Raw genomic sequence first — 17,447 nt, 5'->3', positions numbered from 1 at the left:
CTGGAGATCTGGCCGGTCATTCTACTGGTCCACGCCGACCAATCCTATGTCCAGAGAACTGTTCGTCCAGACAGTTTCAAACAGCAAGACCATAGTGGGGTGGAGTGCCATCTTGTTGAAAAAAAAAAAAAAAAGATGGAAATTCACTTCCTTCATTTAGTAAATCTGGAAAGATGTTTTCTTGAACATGTACAAATAAGAAATGGCAGTCAGGTTCTCCTCAGTAAAATACGGTCCAACAATAAGATTTCTCCAAATTCCACACCAAACCATTATTTTACAAGCACCTTGCATTTTCACAGGATCCATCCAATTTGGGTATGTGTCTGATCAATACCGTGTGTTGTATGTTTACTTCCCCATTCATATAAAAGTTTGCTTCATCACTAAAAACTATCTTGGATGCAAATGTCGGATCCTGTTCAATTTGTTGTTGAGCCCAATCACGAAATTGAAGATGTCTATCAAGATCATAAAGAATTAAAAGTTGTTACACTCGACTGCAAAATGACCATCACGAAAATCAAGAAATTTGTTATAGAAAAGCTTCAAATAATTATAACAATGCATTGAAACTGTCACAGGTTAACCAAACAGCAAAACAGGAAAAGTTAATTACCAGAATTGGATAAAAAGACCTTTTCCAAATACTGTACCATATTACAAAATATCTGTAGATGCAGTAACTAATGTTTGTGTCATTATGACAGTTATCTTTAAATAACTTGAAAACGACTAGAGAGATCTCAAAACAGATTGCACCATTTGGTTGAAACAGAGCTTCCGGGCTAAGATGCCGTGGTCTACTGGTGCTGACGTTACCAGACGTTTCGTCTACTTCTACGGCAGACATCTTCAGTGGTTAGGTATCCTCGGTCGAAGTCTTCTGCTCGGGATACCTGTAGCAACTGATGACCTGACTGGTTGCTCGTCCACTGAAGATGTCTGCCGTAGAAGTAGACGAAACGTCTGGTAATGTCAGCACCAGTAGACCACGGCATCTTAGCCCGGAAGCTCTGTTTCAACTAGACACCGGCTGTGAAAGCCTGCATGCTAAGATTGCACCATTTCTTTTCAGAAAATTTCACATGATCTTGAGTACCTATATGACTACCTTTCCATTTAAAATTTCAAAGTTGCATCCAAAATGGCGGCTTTTGAGACAGCTGAGGGCTAGAATCGAATGTGCCACTGGTAGAGCATTTGGTCTTACAAATACTGGTAACATCTATAGTAATCGAAAATCAAGCATATGGAAGATATTTATATGGTTCCAGACTTGATTCACCCTGTATTTTAAAAAGTGCTGAGAAGGGACTTCTACATTGAAAAGAAAATCTAACAAGAGATGTGAAATACTAAATTCAGACATGGGAAAGAAAAGAAAAGAAAAAAAAAAAATTAAAGTCACGTCATCAAAATTTCTTCAAGTCATGTTATGCTACTCATCCAATGGTAGACTTTCAGCCTTAGGGTAAGTTTCAGCCTGTGATACAAAGAGCTTTCAATGAATAAGCACTTAAAAATCATACTTTAGACGATAACAAGAGAAAGACAACCTTACACCCTGTAATTGTTGTTGTCCTATGACGAGGCTAACTAGCTTGATTAAAGCATTGTAAAGAAACAAGTTCACAGTACCATCAGATATTGGTTCATGCCATATCTTAATATCTTATCACTTAGGTGATATGTAATATACCAAAGTTCAACTGTGTAATAAGTAAATAAATAAAATCTAACACATTTTCGACTTTGAACTTACCGATATGCCAGTATTGTAGAGCAGAAAGCAACCAGTTCCATAAGTGTTCTTTGCCTGCCCCTGTCGCAAGCACATTTGCCCCACCAGTGCAGACTGTTGGTCGCCCAGGCACTGAAACAGAGCCACGTCCATGACATACCTCACTGGGACTACATATTCACGTGCTACTCTAACTTGTTGACACAATGTTGTTAATTACCCCTGATATTGGAACTCCTTGCAAGGATCCATCTGTTAAATAACCATAAATTTCTGAGGAGCTTCGAATCTCGGGTAACAAATCCATTGGAATACCGAAAAACCTAAAAGAAAAATTCAATTCACTTGTGGGATTCACAGACAGTAGCCAAGTAATTCAAAGCATTAAATCTGGTTACTACTAAGATGATCTTACATATCTGCTTACATTTTTATTTTGTCCTATACAACTGCAATATATCTTTAACATTTTAAGCAATTTCTACTTCAATCAATTTTTAATTTTATCAGATTTTTAAAATTAATTAATGTTACATATCATATTTTCCACAAATTTGGATTCTGTATTCAGAATAAAGCAGTAAGAAGACAGGGTAATCTTTACGGACTCAGTATACTCTTAAAAAAAAAAATGTAAACAATAAGTAATGAATAATAAAAAAAAGAAAAAAAAAAGGACACGAGTAATTACTGTACAATTGCATTAATATGGCACCATATGATTAATTAGAATTTGACAGGATTACTAGAAAATGTAATAACCGAGAAATTATTTAACATTTGATAGTATAAATGCAGTACAGTTGTACAACTATTTAAATGCAAAGCTTTCACTTGTAATAATCACTCAGCCTTTTGACAGTACTGACATGTACTCATTTTTAGAATTCACTGCAATAGTACTTGAAGCGAGAATATACTGCAGAGACTAAATAGAGCTATGCTTAATGATTTCAATATGAAAAAGTTTAATGAAAATAAATAACATCTGACTAGAAACCATTTAACCTACTTGCACAGAGTAGCATCCCAAGCCAAAGTCTTGATGTTCATGAGCATTGTCCTGGATGCATTGGTCACATCAGTGATATACAAGCCTCCATCACTTCCGCCTGTCAGATTCTGCAACAAGCTGAGTTCTGAGTAGAACTCACAGCCTACTATCCTCCATAATGCTGACCACAAACAACGCATTGCATATGAATATTAACCACTAAATTCCACTAGTCTAAGTATAGTATTTTTACAAATAACATTTAACATAACATTTTGTTTTCAGTAGCTGCCATAATGTTACTTCTCACTTGTTACCAGACTATCTAATTATTAGAGACTGGATTTCCAGTTAAGAATGACACCAAATGTAGCTGAATGGATGTAGTATACATTAGGAGGATCTTTAAGCCTAGTTCACAAGACCCCGAAATGTAATAATAGAAAACTAAGCCACAAGAGCTGGACAATATTAGGAGCATTAAAGACCGTTAACAGTACCAAAGAGAAATACTAAATGACAAGAATGGAATCTAAAAGGCGTGAAAGCATGAATTGTATGTTAAGAAAAACTGTATTGAGTAAAAATATTAACTTTTACTGCCTATGAATCCAGGCTCTACTGATTACAATGTAGAGCTCTTACCTCAGAAGCCAGAATGAATCTCCATTTTCACATATGGTAAGATGAATGTTCCACTTTGTATACAGCTTTCTGGCTTACTGCTTTGAATATCGAAATACAGTCTGATCCGTTTGGTAAGACATAAAATAAAATGACTAATATTTATAATGGGGGTGCTGTAGAATTCATTTCAGTTCCAATGTGACACTCAAGCATGAGAGTTTTGTTCATCATTGTTACTGCATAAGAAACAAAAGAAATTACTCACCAACGACATAATAAACAAAATGTCGTTTACTGCACAACAAAGAGAGAAATGTTTCTTGTGGTTTGCTAACTTTGAAAGTGTAACTACTGTTCAACAGCAGTTTCAACGAGAATAAGGTGTTTGGAGGGCTCAGAGTTACAAGTCAAAGTTATGGTTTTGCACGTTTGAAGGAACTGGATCTGTTAATATGCCACATATGGTGTGGTCGAGGAGGGTCAATTATGTGACCTCCAAATTCCCCAGACCTGATACTATCCTATTTCTTTCTCTGGGTTTCTTCAAGAATGATGTGTATGCACAGCGACCCAGGGATATTCATGATCTCAGAGTAAAGATTTTCTCAGCTTTTAAAAAAGTTACCCCTGAGATGTTAGATCATGCATGGGAGGATTTAGTCTCAAGATATGAAATGTGTCATGTTCGCAATGGTAGGCACATTGAGGTCTAATTTGTTTAAGTAGGTTATTTTACGATGCTGTATCAACATCTCAGGTTATTTAGCATCTGAATAAAATGAAGGTGATAATGGCGGTGAAATGAGTCCAGGGTCCAGCCCGATAGTTACCCAACATTTGCTCATATTGAATTGAGGAAAAACCCCGGAAAAAACTCAACCAGGTAACTTGCCCCAACCAGGAATTGAACCCGGGCCACCTGGTTTCACAGCTAGATGCGCTAGCTGTTACTCCACAGGTGTGGACACCTAATTTTATAATTTGGACAAAACTCCCATTCTTCTACAATGCATGTAGGCCTACAAATAATTTAACAATAAATAGCAACAGTTCTCACGTTTTTATTTTATGTCTTCCCAAATGGATCACCCTGTATACATACAATTATTCGTCTCTGCAATTCGGGAGTACTAACATCAACACAAGCTTACAATAGTATATATGAATCAATCATAACCTGAAAATACAGTTTTGACACTTACTTCCTTTTGCCTTCTCATGCGGAAGTTATCATTATAAAAAAAATAATGATAAAAGAATTTAATATTTGTCTAAAGAGAATCTCAAAATTGCATACAATTCCACACTTAAACATAATTATCTACACAAGTAACACTTATACAGTAATAAACGGATATTTTAAGATTTGTGTGACCGCTGTTTCGTTATTTTTAAATTGAAAGAAGAATGGTATAACTACAAGTTGCTAATTTATTGCTTAAAGAAAGAAAAGTGTAAAATTAAAAAGACTTTCTCTTATCTCTGTTACAGAGCACTTGCCAACTTAATATCGCAATATACTATTTTGCAAAATATTACCTGCGCTATTGCTTTCATTTCACATTATTTTTATTGAAATATTTGATAAAGAGCATTGTTGAAATTACCAACGTATTATGTTAAATTTGCTAGGAACATAAATGAAAAGTAACACAATACTTATAATTATATTAATTTATTACTCATATTTATCTAGTTGTAATTAACAAATTTCTTAATTCTTACTTTAATACTTTTACTTTGTAAAAGTTTGCATGGCACACATTAGGATAGAACTCTCTTTCATCAGCCATTTCCTGTCACTGACTATCAAATTATACTGTGAAAAAAAACTCTCCGCATCAACTGAAGAATAGGGAGCCCAAATGGATTTTAACATAGTATTTGCAAAGTTCAGATGAATTATTTTTAATTTCTGAAGTAACAGGACAATTTCAATGTTTCTTTCGGATTTTCGTCAATTTGTTTCAAATTACTGCATATCTTTAAGAGTAAGATCCAACAATAATGTCAGATTGTTTAAATTCCGACAATTTTCATACATTTTCACATACTTCTGAAACATTTTCCATGGGTCCTAGAATTACATTAGTTGGGTGAAATAAAACACTCAAAGGTACAAATAACATATATACAGTAGAGTCCTGAATATCTGGATCACTTTTTTTTAATTACAGTAGTGTACGTATATATAGTACTAAACAATGAGTTTTTTTAAGTCCATTATATACTGTTCTGTATTATGAATAAAAACTCGTTTATTATGTACATCTAAGTAATATCTTTCTACATTACTGGGTCTGACCTTTGTCCCTTTAAGATTACATGATCAAAAACCACATAGCGCTCTCACCCTTCATATTATCCGGATTTTTTCTTATCTGGATTGCACCTGGCCTGTAAAGACTGGTTAATTGGGACTTTACTTTATTACATACTAGTGTCATTTGGAGACATATGCTTTTCATTTTTTTTTTGCAACCAAGCTGCCAACATTTTACAACAAATGAGACACTTCTTTTCTTAACAGGTCACTAAACCCTTTAATAACATTAGTAACTAGTTCACCAACCTGACAAGAAGCTATAATATTCATCCTACTCTTTAGTTCAGTAATTTTTTTAACCAGTAAATGTGAGTATGGATAATTAAATCCTTCTAATTCCAACACTATGTCAGCAATAAAGTTACTGTTTTCAAAAAAGAATGTAATGTTGCTTGAGCTTTTTCTAAGTTATAAAATCTGATATTTTCCATTTGTGCCAACCAATTTGCTACTAGAGCAGATTTTTGAGACAATCGTCTAAAAAATGTATGGTGGAGGATATCTAAATAAATAAGAATGTATTAGATTTTGTCAAAACTAATTTGGCTATTCCAGTATGGCCATCTTAACATCTCTACCCCACACCATAGCCTGAAGGGTAACCTTTTATTGTTACAGTATGCAGGTAAAGGCCAAGTATCCCTAGTTTAATTAATTGATTTTCTCTTCATATGTTGAACAGTGATTATATTTAAATAACTAAATAACTGTATTTTTACTTCATAAATGAGAGTCCTAAGTAATTATCTTTACATTTCTAATGTATTCAGACTAACTGGTAACTTAGATAAGTTACAATAACAGTATTTCACATTATTATTATTATTATTATTATTATTATTATTACTACTTATGCATTTATATTAATTGAGGCATTGACATGGGAAAGCATTTAAGTCACAAAAACGAAATTTTACAAGACAAGCAAAAAACATTTGTGGGTCTGTTACAAAGGATGTTACTTAATGCTAACACCATCTTTGATGAGCTGCTGAAACTAAACGGTTTCTGCTAGCAACATACTGGCTTTACCATGCCACTGGCGTGGGTTCATACTATCTTAGCAGTGACAAAACGGATTTTCGATGTTTTGTGACTTACATGCTTTCCCATGTCAATGCCTCAATTGTAGATCTGGTTGAGTGGAAGAGAAGGCCTTAAGCCCTTATTATTATTATTATTATTATTATTATTATTATTATTTAGAAGCATATTTTTGTCAAGCTGGAAAATCATTATTTTTTTTCCATTTCCCACACAGAATTGGAACAAAGTTGAAATTTATTTTCAATGATTATCACTCAAATTTCACACCTTTCACAAAAAAAGTCAATTTCGCTTCAAACTGAACTTTTAGCTGTAATTTATGAAAACAATACCGGTACCGATATTTTACTAACCAGAATCACACGATTCCTAAAGATACCTTCAAATCACTAATGCATATTTTTTTGTTGCATTTATTCTTTATGAAAAAAAATGCCTTAACCAATCTGGTACAGAATCCAACTACAGATTCAAAAGTTAATATGGGAACAGAATCACACATCTTACCCAAAGCAGCCAGGTGTCCATAGTCCCAAAGTAGCAGCGCTTCTGTTCCATGGCAAGCTTCACCTCTGCCACATTATCCATCAGCCAACGCACCTTGACAGCACTGAAGTATGTGCTCACAGGCAGCCCACATAGTGACTTCAGACAATCCTGATTGCGATCCCGCACATTGGCCAGGACCTCATCCACTGTTGTCGTTGTACGCACATCCAGCCACACTATAAAATAGTGACATACTTTACAATACTTCAATTAAGTAACGTGAAATAGTTGAACAAAAGGTGTCGTTGCTGTTTGCAGTACAGAGATCAAACACTGGAGCTTCTGCATGTCTTGCAATGGATGAGGTTAAGCTAACCCTGTTTGATGACTGCAAACCAATTGAGTAGCTTAATATCAAAGACGGACATCTGACCTCAATCGAAATTTAGATAGCTGTGGTTTTTTATACAATTTTTCATGCTCTTTCCAGTTATAGTGAAACCATATGCAAACTCTAACACTACATTTATAAAATAAATTATGTTAAATATTACAACGAACATTGTGAATTAAAAAATTGCCTCTAAATCAAAACTATGGAGACGACAGATGTCCGTCTTTGATATTAAACTACTCAATTTAATTTATATGTACACAAATTTATTGAATAATTTTATAATTAACACAAATTATTTCAAAAATACATATGAGGTCTGATGCAGAACTAACAAAAATATGTCATAACTTGGATAGGACACAAACAGTTTTTGACCTTGAGGTGTGCTCTCCTAGCATAACAAGTTTAAATCTGGCATGGGAGGTCAAGTGCAGAAGTCTTCCAACATTCTGTAAGAAAATGTCAAAATTCCACCTTGATCTAGATCAAAACTCCAAAATTAAACATCATGTTAATGTAAGTTTCCAGTTAAACTTAGGAAATTTATGAAGGGAACTTTACAGGAATTGACTGAGGCTTAGAGTGAAAAGTGTTTGTCTCATGCACACATGTTTGAGAGACATAAAAGATTTTCTGAAGACGTAAAAAATACGCAATTCTATGGTCAACCAGATTCTTCGTGCATGTGACCCACTGTAACATTCAAGAAATGTAAGGTGTGATTCAAAATAACTAATGGTAATGTATTCAAACAATAGCTGAAATAATAAACGTAAGTCAAGGAGAGTGTCTGGCAAATTTTAACGTAAGTATGGAACATAAAAAAAATTGTTGTACTCCAGCATTATAACAGTCTTTATTGTTTGTGAAAATAGTGCATAATATGCCACATTATTGTACCCGAGCCGTAAATATTATCATACCAACTAAAACATCATGACTTCTATTATGATGGCATAACTTGTGCCATCATGGCTAACTAGAAAAACAGGCTATGGCATGAATCGGAGTCACATGGTTATTATGATCTAGTCATGGCCATCTTGACAATCGTCTAATATAAATACATGTTCATGGTCCAGTCATGGCCATCTTGACAATCGTCTAATGTGTTCAAAGTTCTAAAAAGACAAAGGAATTGCTATACTGAACTCATGTTAAACGTGCATTCATATGTAAACTTGATCAATGTTGGCCACGTTATGACTAAGAATGTGACATGCATCATGGCCTGTCTTTCTCTTTAGCCACATTGTGCCATAAAGTTAACATTATGAAACGATTTGCCATGCTATAATATTTAATACATCACTGTTGTCATAGCAACCTTTTTTTTCCACAGACCTTGATATCAAACTATCCATCATTACAAATCTGATGTTATTGCTTTATTAATCGTTTTATAATGCTGTCATACAAAAATAATGTATGAATCACATTCGTCAAAATTAGTAAACAAGCGAAATTCGTAAAAATTAGGAAACTCGCTTCGCTCGTTCCCTAAAAATTGACTCATGTCATGAAGTATAACATTATAAATTTGTTTCATAATATATTATTGTGTAAAAGTGGTAAAAAAAGTGCTGACAACTGAATATCGAAACAAAATCTGTTACAATGCATTGTAGAAAAAGTAAGATTTATTAAAATTAATAGCACTGGTCAACAGCCATTTTGCACCAGACATAAAACTAACAAATTCTTACTAATTTCGACATCCTGAATTCAGAAATAACAAGCAAAATGTTCCATCAGTTCGGGTTTTCGAGACGCACAATGTAATTCATTTTATATGCATTCTATTTTAAAAAATCACTGTATTTCGTGTGTAACTACTTTGTTTTACAAATGTCACGACCCAATATGTGAAAACAATATTAGTATAAGTAGGCACCATGTCAGAAGCACTTGTAGGAACGGAAATTATTTTATTGCCCTTTTACGAGTCTATTTGGAGGAAGGGAAACAGGTTCATGGTATTAATTCGCTTGAGTTTACCTGATTTTACTTGAAATGTGTATTCTTTCACTGTGAGCTTTAATGGCATTACTGTAGTTCATATTCTGCAATAGACCAGCTTGTCAAAATGACTTCTAGAAGCGGAAATTGTTTTATTTTTCTTTTCGGTACATTTGGAGGGGGAGAAACAGATTCGCTATATGAAAACACTTCAGTTTTTCCAGGAGATTTCCATGGTGTTTGTATTCTGTGTAAGATGTGTATTTCTTTAAAGTGTGCTTTAATGATAATATTCAAATTACAAATTACAAATTGCGGATTTGAAGGTTGTAGCATTGCTTCTTGGAATGCAATTAGGCTACACAAAATTTTGCTGCTTTGTGTGCAAATGGGTCAGTCACACTCGAGACAAGCATTATAAAATAAAACAACAATCACTATAGCCAGGGAAGAAAAATATTATATATCAACCCCTTGTACCTCAAAGTAAAGTAATTTTACCCCCTTCACACATTAAGTTAGGGTTAATGAAGAATTTTGTTAAAACTGAAGCATTTAAACACATCCAGGAAAAATTTCCTGCTATTAGCGACTCGAAAATAAAAGAGGGAGTTTTCAATGGACCACAAATTAGAGAAATAATGAAGGACAATCACTTCGAATCTTTGTTGGAAGGAAAAGAGAAAGCCGCCTGGATTGCATTCTAGGAGGTTGTATTAAATTTTCTGGGTAACCACAGAAGTGAGAACTATGAAGAACTAGTGCAAAATTTACTGTTGGCATATGAAACTATGGGTTGTAACAAGTGCCTGAAAATTCATTTCCCTCACTCCCATCTTGACTTTTTCCCCGAGAATTGTGATGATTTCAGTGATAAGCATGGTGAGCGCCTTCATCAAGAAATTTCAACTATGGAAAAAAGATACCAAGGAAAGTGGAGTACCAATATGCTAGCAGACTATTGTTGAACTTTATCTGTTGATTTACCTGATGCCCAGTTTAAAAGAAAATGCAGAGAAAGAAAGCTGTAATCTTCTGAACAGTGAATATTTAACCTTATTGTCATTATACGAGTATAAAGCAGTATTTTGAACAGATATAAATTCGAAAATTTTTCAAACACCGTACACAATAACTGTTTTTTATTGTCATATTCGTATTCAGAAAGCTCAAATTATATAGAAAACATTTAACACATGCCCAGCAAAAAAAAAAAAAAAAGAGTTAAAATTTGTTACGCAGTGTAATTAGAGGTGATAAACTGATAAGATATAGCAATGTCATTTGCTCAAATCTTTATATTAGAGTTGTCGATTTAATCAATTAATCGATCTGATTAACAGATTAATTTTAAAATCGATTAATCGACCAAATTTCTTTTAATTGATTAATAGACTTATTAAAAATTATCTGTACTGAAGGAAACATAACTGCCTTGTGAAGTCTGTGTAGTAAAAAATCTGTATATCATTTGGTGTAGTAAAATCTTAAGGTATGATTAAAGATCATTAGTGTAAACTGATGTTCTTGTCTTCCTCCTAGAGAAAGCTAAAAGCAATAATACTGTAGTACAATCACGCAAAAATCCCTCCTTAATAGCTTTTGTCTTTGAAAATGCGGCTTATGTGACCATTTACTTTCACAACCTACAGAAAGGACTTACTGTATATCATTTTGTTCTTTGTCAAAGTAACAACCCAAAGGTAACTGAAAGAGTTTGCAATTGGAAGAGGGTTAATGATAACATTAATGGTATTTCTGGAACTGAATAGTACTTTTGTTTCGTCCACATCCAACTGACTTTGTCCTTTAGTTGTTTAAAACTGCCAAAGTTCAGCTTTTGACAGCAGTAGATTGTCACTTCACTTTCAAAGGTTATGCATATCTGTTGGTTATTCAGAGATCAGTATACTGCCCGTGTCTCACTTCCTGAGCTGTTTCTTTGTGAGGCGAGACGCAGACAGGGAGAGTGGGAGGTTCTGAGTACCACATGTGCCTACTACCTTACGTTCAACACATCGGCCTTTTCAGGATTGCTGTCGCCAGCTATGGAGCAAGATCAGCCATGGACAAGCGAATGTATAGGCTTTCCCCTCACAAAACAAATTATGTCCTACTCATCAATTCCTGTAACTAAACACTAATACCAGTGGTAGACTACAGTCTCTACTCGAGATTATCAATCTAATCGCGATTACGGTTGTCATGTGTATAAATCCACAAACTCTTTCCTCTATGGCAATGTTTCTCAAACTTTTTCCATCGTGAAACCCCTTTCAATCTAAAGTGTAACTGCGGAATCCTTGTAATATTTTATTAGTATTTAATAATTAACAGACAAGTGAAAGCTAGTATCTCAATAATTCTGTTCAGTGAGACAAATGTATTTGCTTTTACGCTTGCAATCTGGTTTTATGGCGGAAAGTTGTAGTCTCATTTCTACTGTACTGCATTTTGTTTTTTTGGTATTTTGTTTTAGTGAACACATATGCAGAGAATCCAGTGATGAAAGTGATAAGTATTATTTTCCGTTTTAGATGTTCATTAAACATTTTATTATTATTACGCATATTATTGGAATATTATTATTACGCATATTCTTGGAATATTATTATTATTACGCATATTCTTGGATTATCATCATCATCATCATCATCATGTTTCATGCTATTATTGATTCAAATTTTTGTAACATTTATATATTTTTATAGTATTCACTAAGTATAAAATAGCCACAGGAGCAACCCAGTCGGCTAAGGAGCTTGTCTATCGATCCAGAGTTGCGCTCGGATGCAGGTTCAATTCCCGTTTGGGCTGACTACCTGGTTGTATTTTTTCCGAAGTTTTCCCCAACTGTAAGGCGAATGTCAGGTAATCTTTGGCGAATCTCCGGCCTCATCTTGCCAAATACAATTTCGCCATCAATCCCATCGATGCAAATTAACCCAAGTAGATGATACAATGTCGTTAAATAACCAAATAAAAACAAGTATAAAATAAAATTTAAAATCATATAGGGCTCACAGAACCCCAGAACTTATTTTGAGAAATGCTGCTCTATGGTAATACAGCAGTTGTCCAGACTGAACGAAGAGTGGTCTAGTGTGTACATACATTTTAGGAAATCACTATCAAAGATAATAGCAATAGTGGTAACCACGATTAGAGTCTCCAGTACTATAATCAGTAAAAATCCCTGCATTGGCATAGGATAATGTTTTCAGCACATGTAATATGCTGCCGTGCCGCACGCTACAACTGCTGTGACAGTCCGAGCAGACCTAAGAGGCATGGTTATAAGCACTAGGGAACTCTCGGCTCAGGACGTGAGACACGGGCAGTATTCAGTGTTGTATGTTTGTGAACTTTAGTTACAAATATAGTTTATAAACCATTGCATGGAAAACTTTATGAAAATTTCGGATTTAAAGTAAACGACTGTGGAAAAATGGCAGACAGAAACAAGGTGTTTTGTAAGAAACGAGGAAAACTGTTCAATTATAGTGGAAGCAAAAATAGTCTCCAATGTCTTATTAACTATGTTCATCCTTTCCAAGGTTGCTACTTCTAGTTCACCTTCTTGATCAATGTTGGAGCACATAATACTAAAGCCTGTATCCTGTGTTAAACTGAAATAACGAATAAACTTGGGAATTATTGTCAACATCTTGACATGTTTGGCTGGACCAGATAGATGTGATTATAAATAAGTATGAATTAATAACTTTTGTTTTTTCGAACTTTTGGTATAGAACATCATTGTCAATTATTTCTTAATTATTTGCCATTTACAGCAATAAAATTAAAATATTTTGTAAAAAACGTTTGCTCTTATTTACAGCATATGAAATTATCATAAAATACTATTAGACGTTTTTGTTTAAAATTAGAAACACCAATTAAAATCAACTAAAATTAATTTATCGATTAAAGGCATCCAGTTAATTGGTCCAAGCTTTTTTGTTGGTAAGCACCTCTACTTTATATGGCTCATCAGAAGACACAAGTTTCAAAGCGATGCCTTAATTCAGTGGTGACCAACTCGCACTCATTGCTGCACACGAGCACTATGCAAGAGCAGATTATCCTATTCAAACATTTAATACTGGCAATCCTTTGATACTCCAGCTTACACCACTCACTGCATGTTGTTACTCTTCGTGTTAATCAGCATAGATCAATGTATAGTATGTACATATTTATATTCCTTCATGTTGCTGCAACAAAGATGACACTTGAGCTGAGTGTTCAAAAATATTTTGGTTACGTGGGTGCAAACAATAATACATGAAGTTCGTCTCTTATCGCCCACATAATTATCACTTCAATGAGTGGATTCCTGCACATGGCATGCTTGCAATGCCAATGTTGCTCCTTTTTACTCGTAAGAGCGTATGAGTTGGTCACCACTGTCCTACTTAGTCAAATTACTTATATGCATTCCTATTTGTTCCACAACACAATATAGACAGTGATTCTCTTGTCACCTTGCACTATCTTACATGCCTGTACATCAGCCTATGTTTCAAACGTCAGTGTATCAGTAAGAAGAAACATCTTTCTTAGGTGTGGTAGTATTTTATGGGACTTAATTCATCAGTCCTGAGAAGAATGTAAGACGGTTATATCAACTCTTACCTACTCCATACTTTTTTGAAATCATGCCTCCATTCCTCACCTTCTGAATTCATAACATCGGGATTACAAACTAAATGAAAACACTGAATCATCATTACATTACAAAAGTCGGGAAAGTAAGGGAAAGTCCGAGTTAGATTCATCTTTTGTCACCATGTCAATAGATGCTGTCCTGTCATTTTCTCTATTGCTGTTTTCTCCAACATATCTGAAGAAACTGTGTAATATGTAGGGAAGAATGAGATCTGTTTCCCAGTCCTAATTTTTTTTATATAATTATTTATTAATCCTTGTCTTCCTGAATGAATTGTTCCCTTCTTTTTTGAAGAACCCATATTAATATACAGCACTGCTGCTACAATACAATATGAAATAAAATTCAAGCTGTGTCAGTAGCTCAGCACTACCACATGCTGGTTTGGTGCCCAGCTTGATCGTGATGTAATTTTATTGTAGTGGACAAAGCAGGCATTGTAGAGAATTTTTCTCAGGGTACTCCTAAATAACTCTTTCATTCCACCAACAAACACACTTCATTTCCCACCATCACCTGCAATAGTTAAATGCAGATTGGAATGAAGACTTTGGGGTAGTTTTTTTACTTGGTTATTTAACGATGCTGTATCAAATAGTAGGCTATTTGGCATCAATGGGATTGATTATAGAAAGATGGTATTCGGCGAGAGGAGGCCGAGGATTCGTCATAGATTACCTGACATTCGCCTTACGGCTGGGAAAAACCCAACCAGTATTCAGTCCAAGCAGGAATCGAACCCAAGCCAGAGTGCAACTCCAGATTGACAGGAAAGCACTTCAGCTGACTGAGATACGCCGGTGGCTCTCTTTGGGGTAGTATGAGTTTCTGTACTTATATGGAATTTAAGAATTTTGAGTTCTAGGTCTTGGGGTTTATCATTTATTCGTCTAGGAATTGCACCTGGCTCTGTCTGGCCTAAGACAGGATGATCTACCTGTCGGCATTGGATTTATGATTGCCATTCAGATCACTTGTTGGACAGGAACAATATTCGCAAATAGGACGCACAATGGGCCAATGTGAGCCTATGTAATGAATGCATCTCAGATCTGTTCCTCAAAAAGCCAGCCAACACAATTCAAGTCTATCACAATTTATAAGACATATTTCTTATTTGAATCAGTACATGATGTAGCAAACTGAAATCTGTTACTGGCACCCTCTGTGGCCCTCTTAATTGGTTTACATTCAGAAAGATGCCTGGCTGGAGTGCTAACCAAAACAAGATAATTGGATAAATGTTACTTCTCTCTCTCTCTTTTTTTTTTAAGTTGGTTATGTAACGTCGCTGTACCAACTACTAGGTTATTTAGTGTCAATGGGATTTGTGATAGTGAGATGTTATTTGGCAAGACGAGGCCTAGGAATTGCCATAGATTACCTGACATTTGCCTTACAGTTGGGGAAAACCTCGGAAAACCCAACCAGGTAATCAGCCCAAGCTGGAATCGAACCCAGCCCGAGCACAACTCCGGGTCAGAGGCAAGCGCCTCAGTCGACTGAGCTACACCGGTGGCCAGTTCTCTTGTTGAGCTGACTCTTTTGATGCTAACCGAAAAAAGCAATAATAGTATATGTAGAGAATTAGATATAAATAGTAGGGTATGTGGCAAAACAAACGACATTAAAATTATTGTTCATCTGCTGTCTACGTTTCCCTAGCAACAAAGTATTTATTTATTTATTGCATATACTATAATAGTTTGACCACTACCTGCTGGATCACACCCTATCAGTGGCGATTCCTCGGGGGAGGGAAGGGAGGAACGTCCTCCTCACATTTTTTTCTTTTGAAAGTAAATATAAAATAAAATATGTGCCTTGAAATTCGAGGAAGATTCGATAATTTTTAAGTTCACAGCTATCAGAAAACCTCGGTTGATCGAGTTTTAAACAATGCACACTCATGTGCTGCTAGAAACCTGTGAGAAAGATGCGAGATTGTTTGTGTGGAGGAAAGTCAATCCTTTCCTCCTTTACTGCAGTTAACACACACAGACAACAGCGCACTAGTGGCCAGAGAAAGAAGCAGAGTTTTAAACCAAGTGAATGAACGGTTAGGGAGGAGATCCTCCTCTGAATCAGCACATGGGAGGAAAATAGTGTAGCAGACAGAAACCGACTGACGTGCAGCAATCATGTGATGTTGCTTTCAACCAGACTATAACACATCTAGAAGGAGACACAATAAAAACAGTTTTAATGCAAAGCTATGAAAGACATCATATAAACTTTTTTTAAATTATAAATAAAAACAGGCTATATTATTCATTGCAATTTATATAGGCTATTCTTCATGGTTTGAAACTTTCGAGATATTTGAAAGTTAAAGTCGGGTTTATGTAAAACAAAGAGGAAGTAGTTCTACGTTATTATTGCAGATCTTTTTGGCCCCTGAAATTCACTTCCATTCATTGTCTACTAGACAGGGCGACAGCCAAGTTGTCAGTTTTTGTACAAATATATTTGAAATTGAAAGTACTTCAAACTACATTATTTTTAACATAAACAAATTAATCGACTACCAGCAGCTTTGAACAATAATGGTAGCATTATTTTACAAGAACTGACATTTTTCAAAAGCATTTGATATTGAACTTGTAAAATGTACAGTTTGCCTGGAAAAGGATGAGACGATTGAATATTCTAAAGTCTCAGATGTAAGACACTGCGCATGATCGGAGACCAGAGCACTGATACACAAGATAACGAATACTAAGTTACTTAAATGCAGGCTATTTGGTTTGTTACTACCATCGTTCCGAAATTCACTTCAAATACTGCAAAAAATATGATAATATTACGTAAATAAAATATAAATATATACGCAAATCATGTAGTTAAATCGACAATGGACCTTCATGACTAGATCGACACTCCGCACAGAACGGAAAGCTTTCGTGTCGTTTCAACAGCTCAGACGCTAAGACTTCTGCCTGTTGTGTAGAAGAGAGCGAGTTCGATTCTCAGTCTACATCAACGATTTTTTTTGTCTAAATAATGTTCAAATAGCTAAGTAACGTTGAAATAGAGTTTTACAAAGTCCTGAGATTAAGTGTTAATGATCACAGACAATACAAAATTACAAGTTATAATATTATAAACGTTAATCTAGTGAATGCATTTATATATACACACACATATACAATGTAAATGCATACATATTAAAAACTAACAATTAAAATGAAA

General features: G+C 34.9%; 1 protein-coding gene across 11 annotated transcripts in view; it reads right to left on the bottom strand.

Moving 5' to 3' along the window:
* LOC138696273 (glycerol kinase 3-like) overlaps positions 1 to 17,447 on the bottom strand; it is a 39,805-nt gene that overhangs the window by 13,058 nt on the left and 9,300 nt on the right. For all 11 annotated transcript variants that reach the window (XR_011331309.1, XM_069820997.1, XM_069820998.1 and 8 more), the window contains 4 exons: positions 7,246 to 7,463; positions 2,757 to 2,866; positions 1,965 to 2,067; positions 1,766 to 1,876 (listed from right to left, as the gene is read on the bottom strand). Coding sequence is in view for 10 of the 11 variants with exons in the window: in XM_069820997.1 (XP_069677098.1) it covers positions 1,766 to 1,876; positions 1,965 to 2,067; positions 2,757 to 2,866; positions 7,246 to 7,463 (542 nt within the window). In the remaining variant the exon portion in view is untranslated. The remainder of the gene's footprint in view (positions 1 to 1,765; positions 1,877 to 1,964; positions 2,068 to 2,756; positions 2,867 to 7,245; positions 7,464 to 17,447) is intronic.

This window comes from Periplaneta americana, chromosome 3, assembly GCF_040183065.1.
Source record: "Periplaneta americana isolate PAMFEO1 chromosome 3, P.americana_PAMFEO1_priV1, whole genome shotgun sequence".
NCBI lineage: Eukaryota > Metazoa > Arthropoda > Insecta > Blattodea > Blattidae > Periplaneta > Periplaneta americana.
This window is presented reverse-complemented; position numbering and strand designations above follow the sequence as displayed.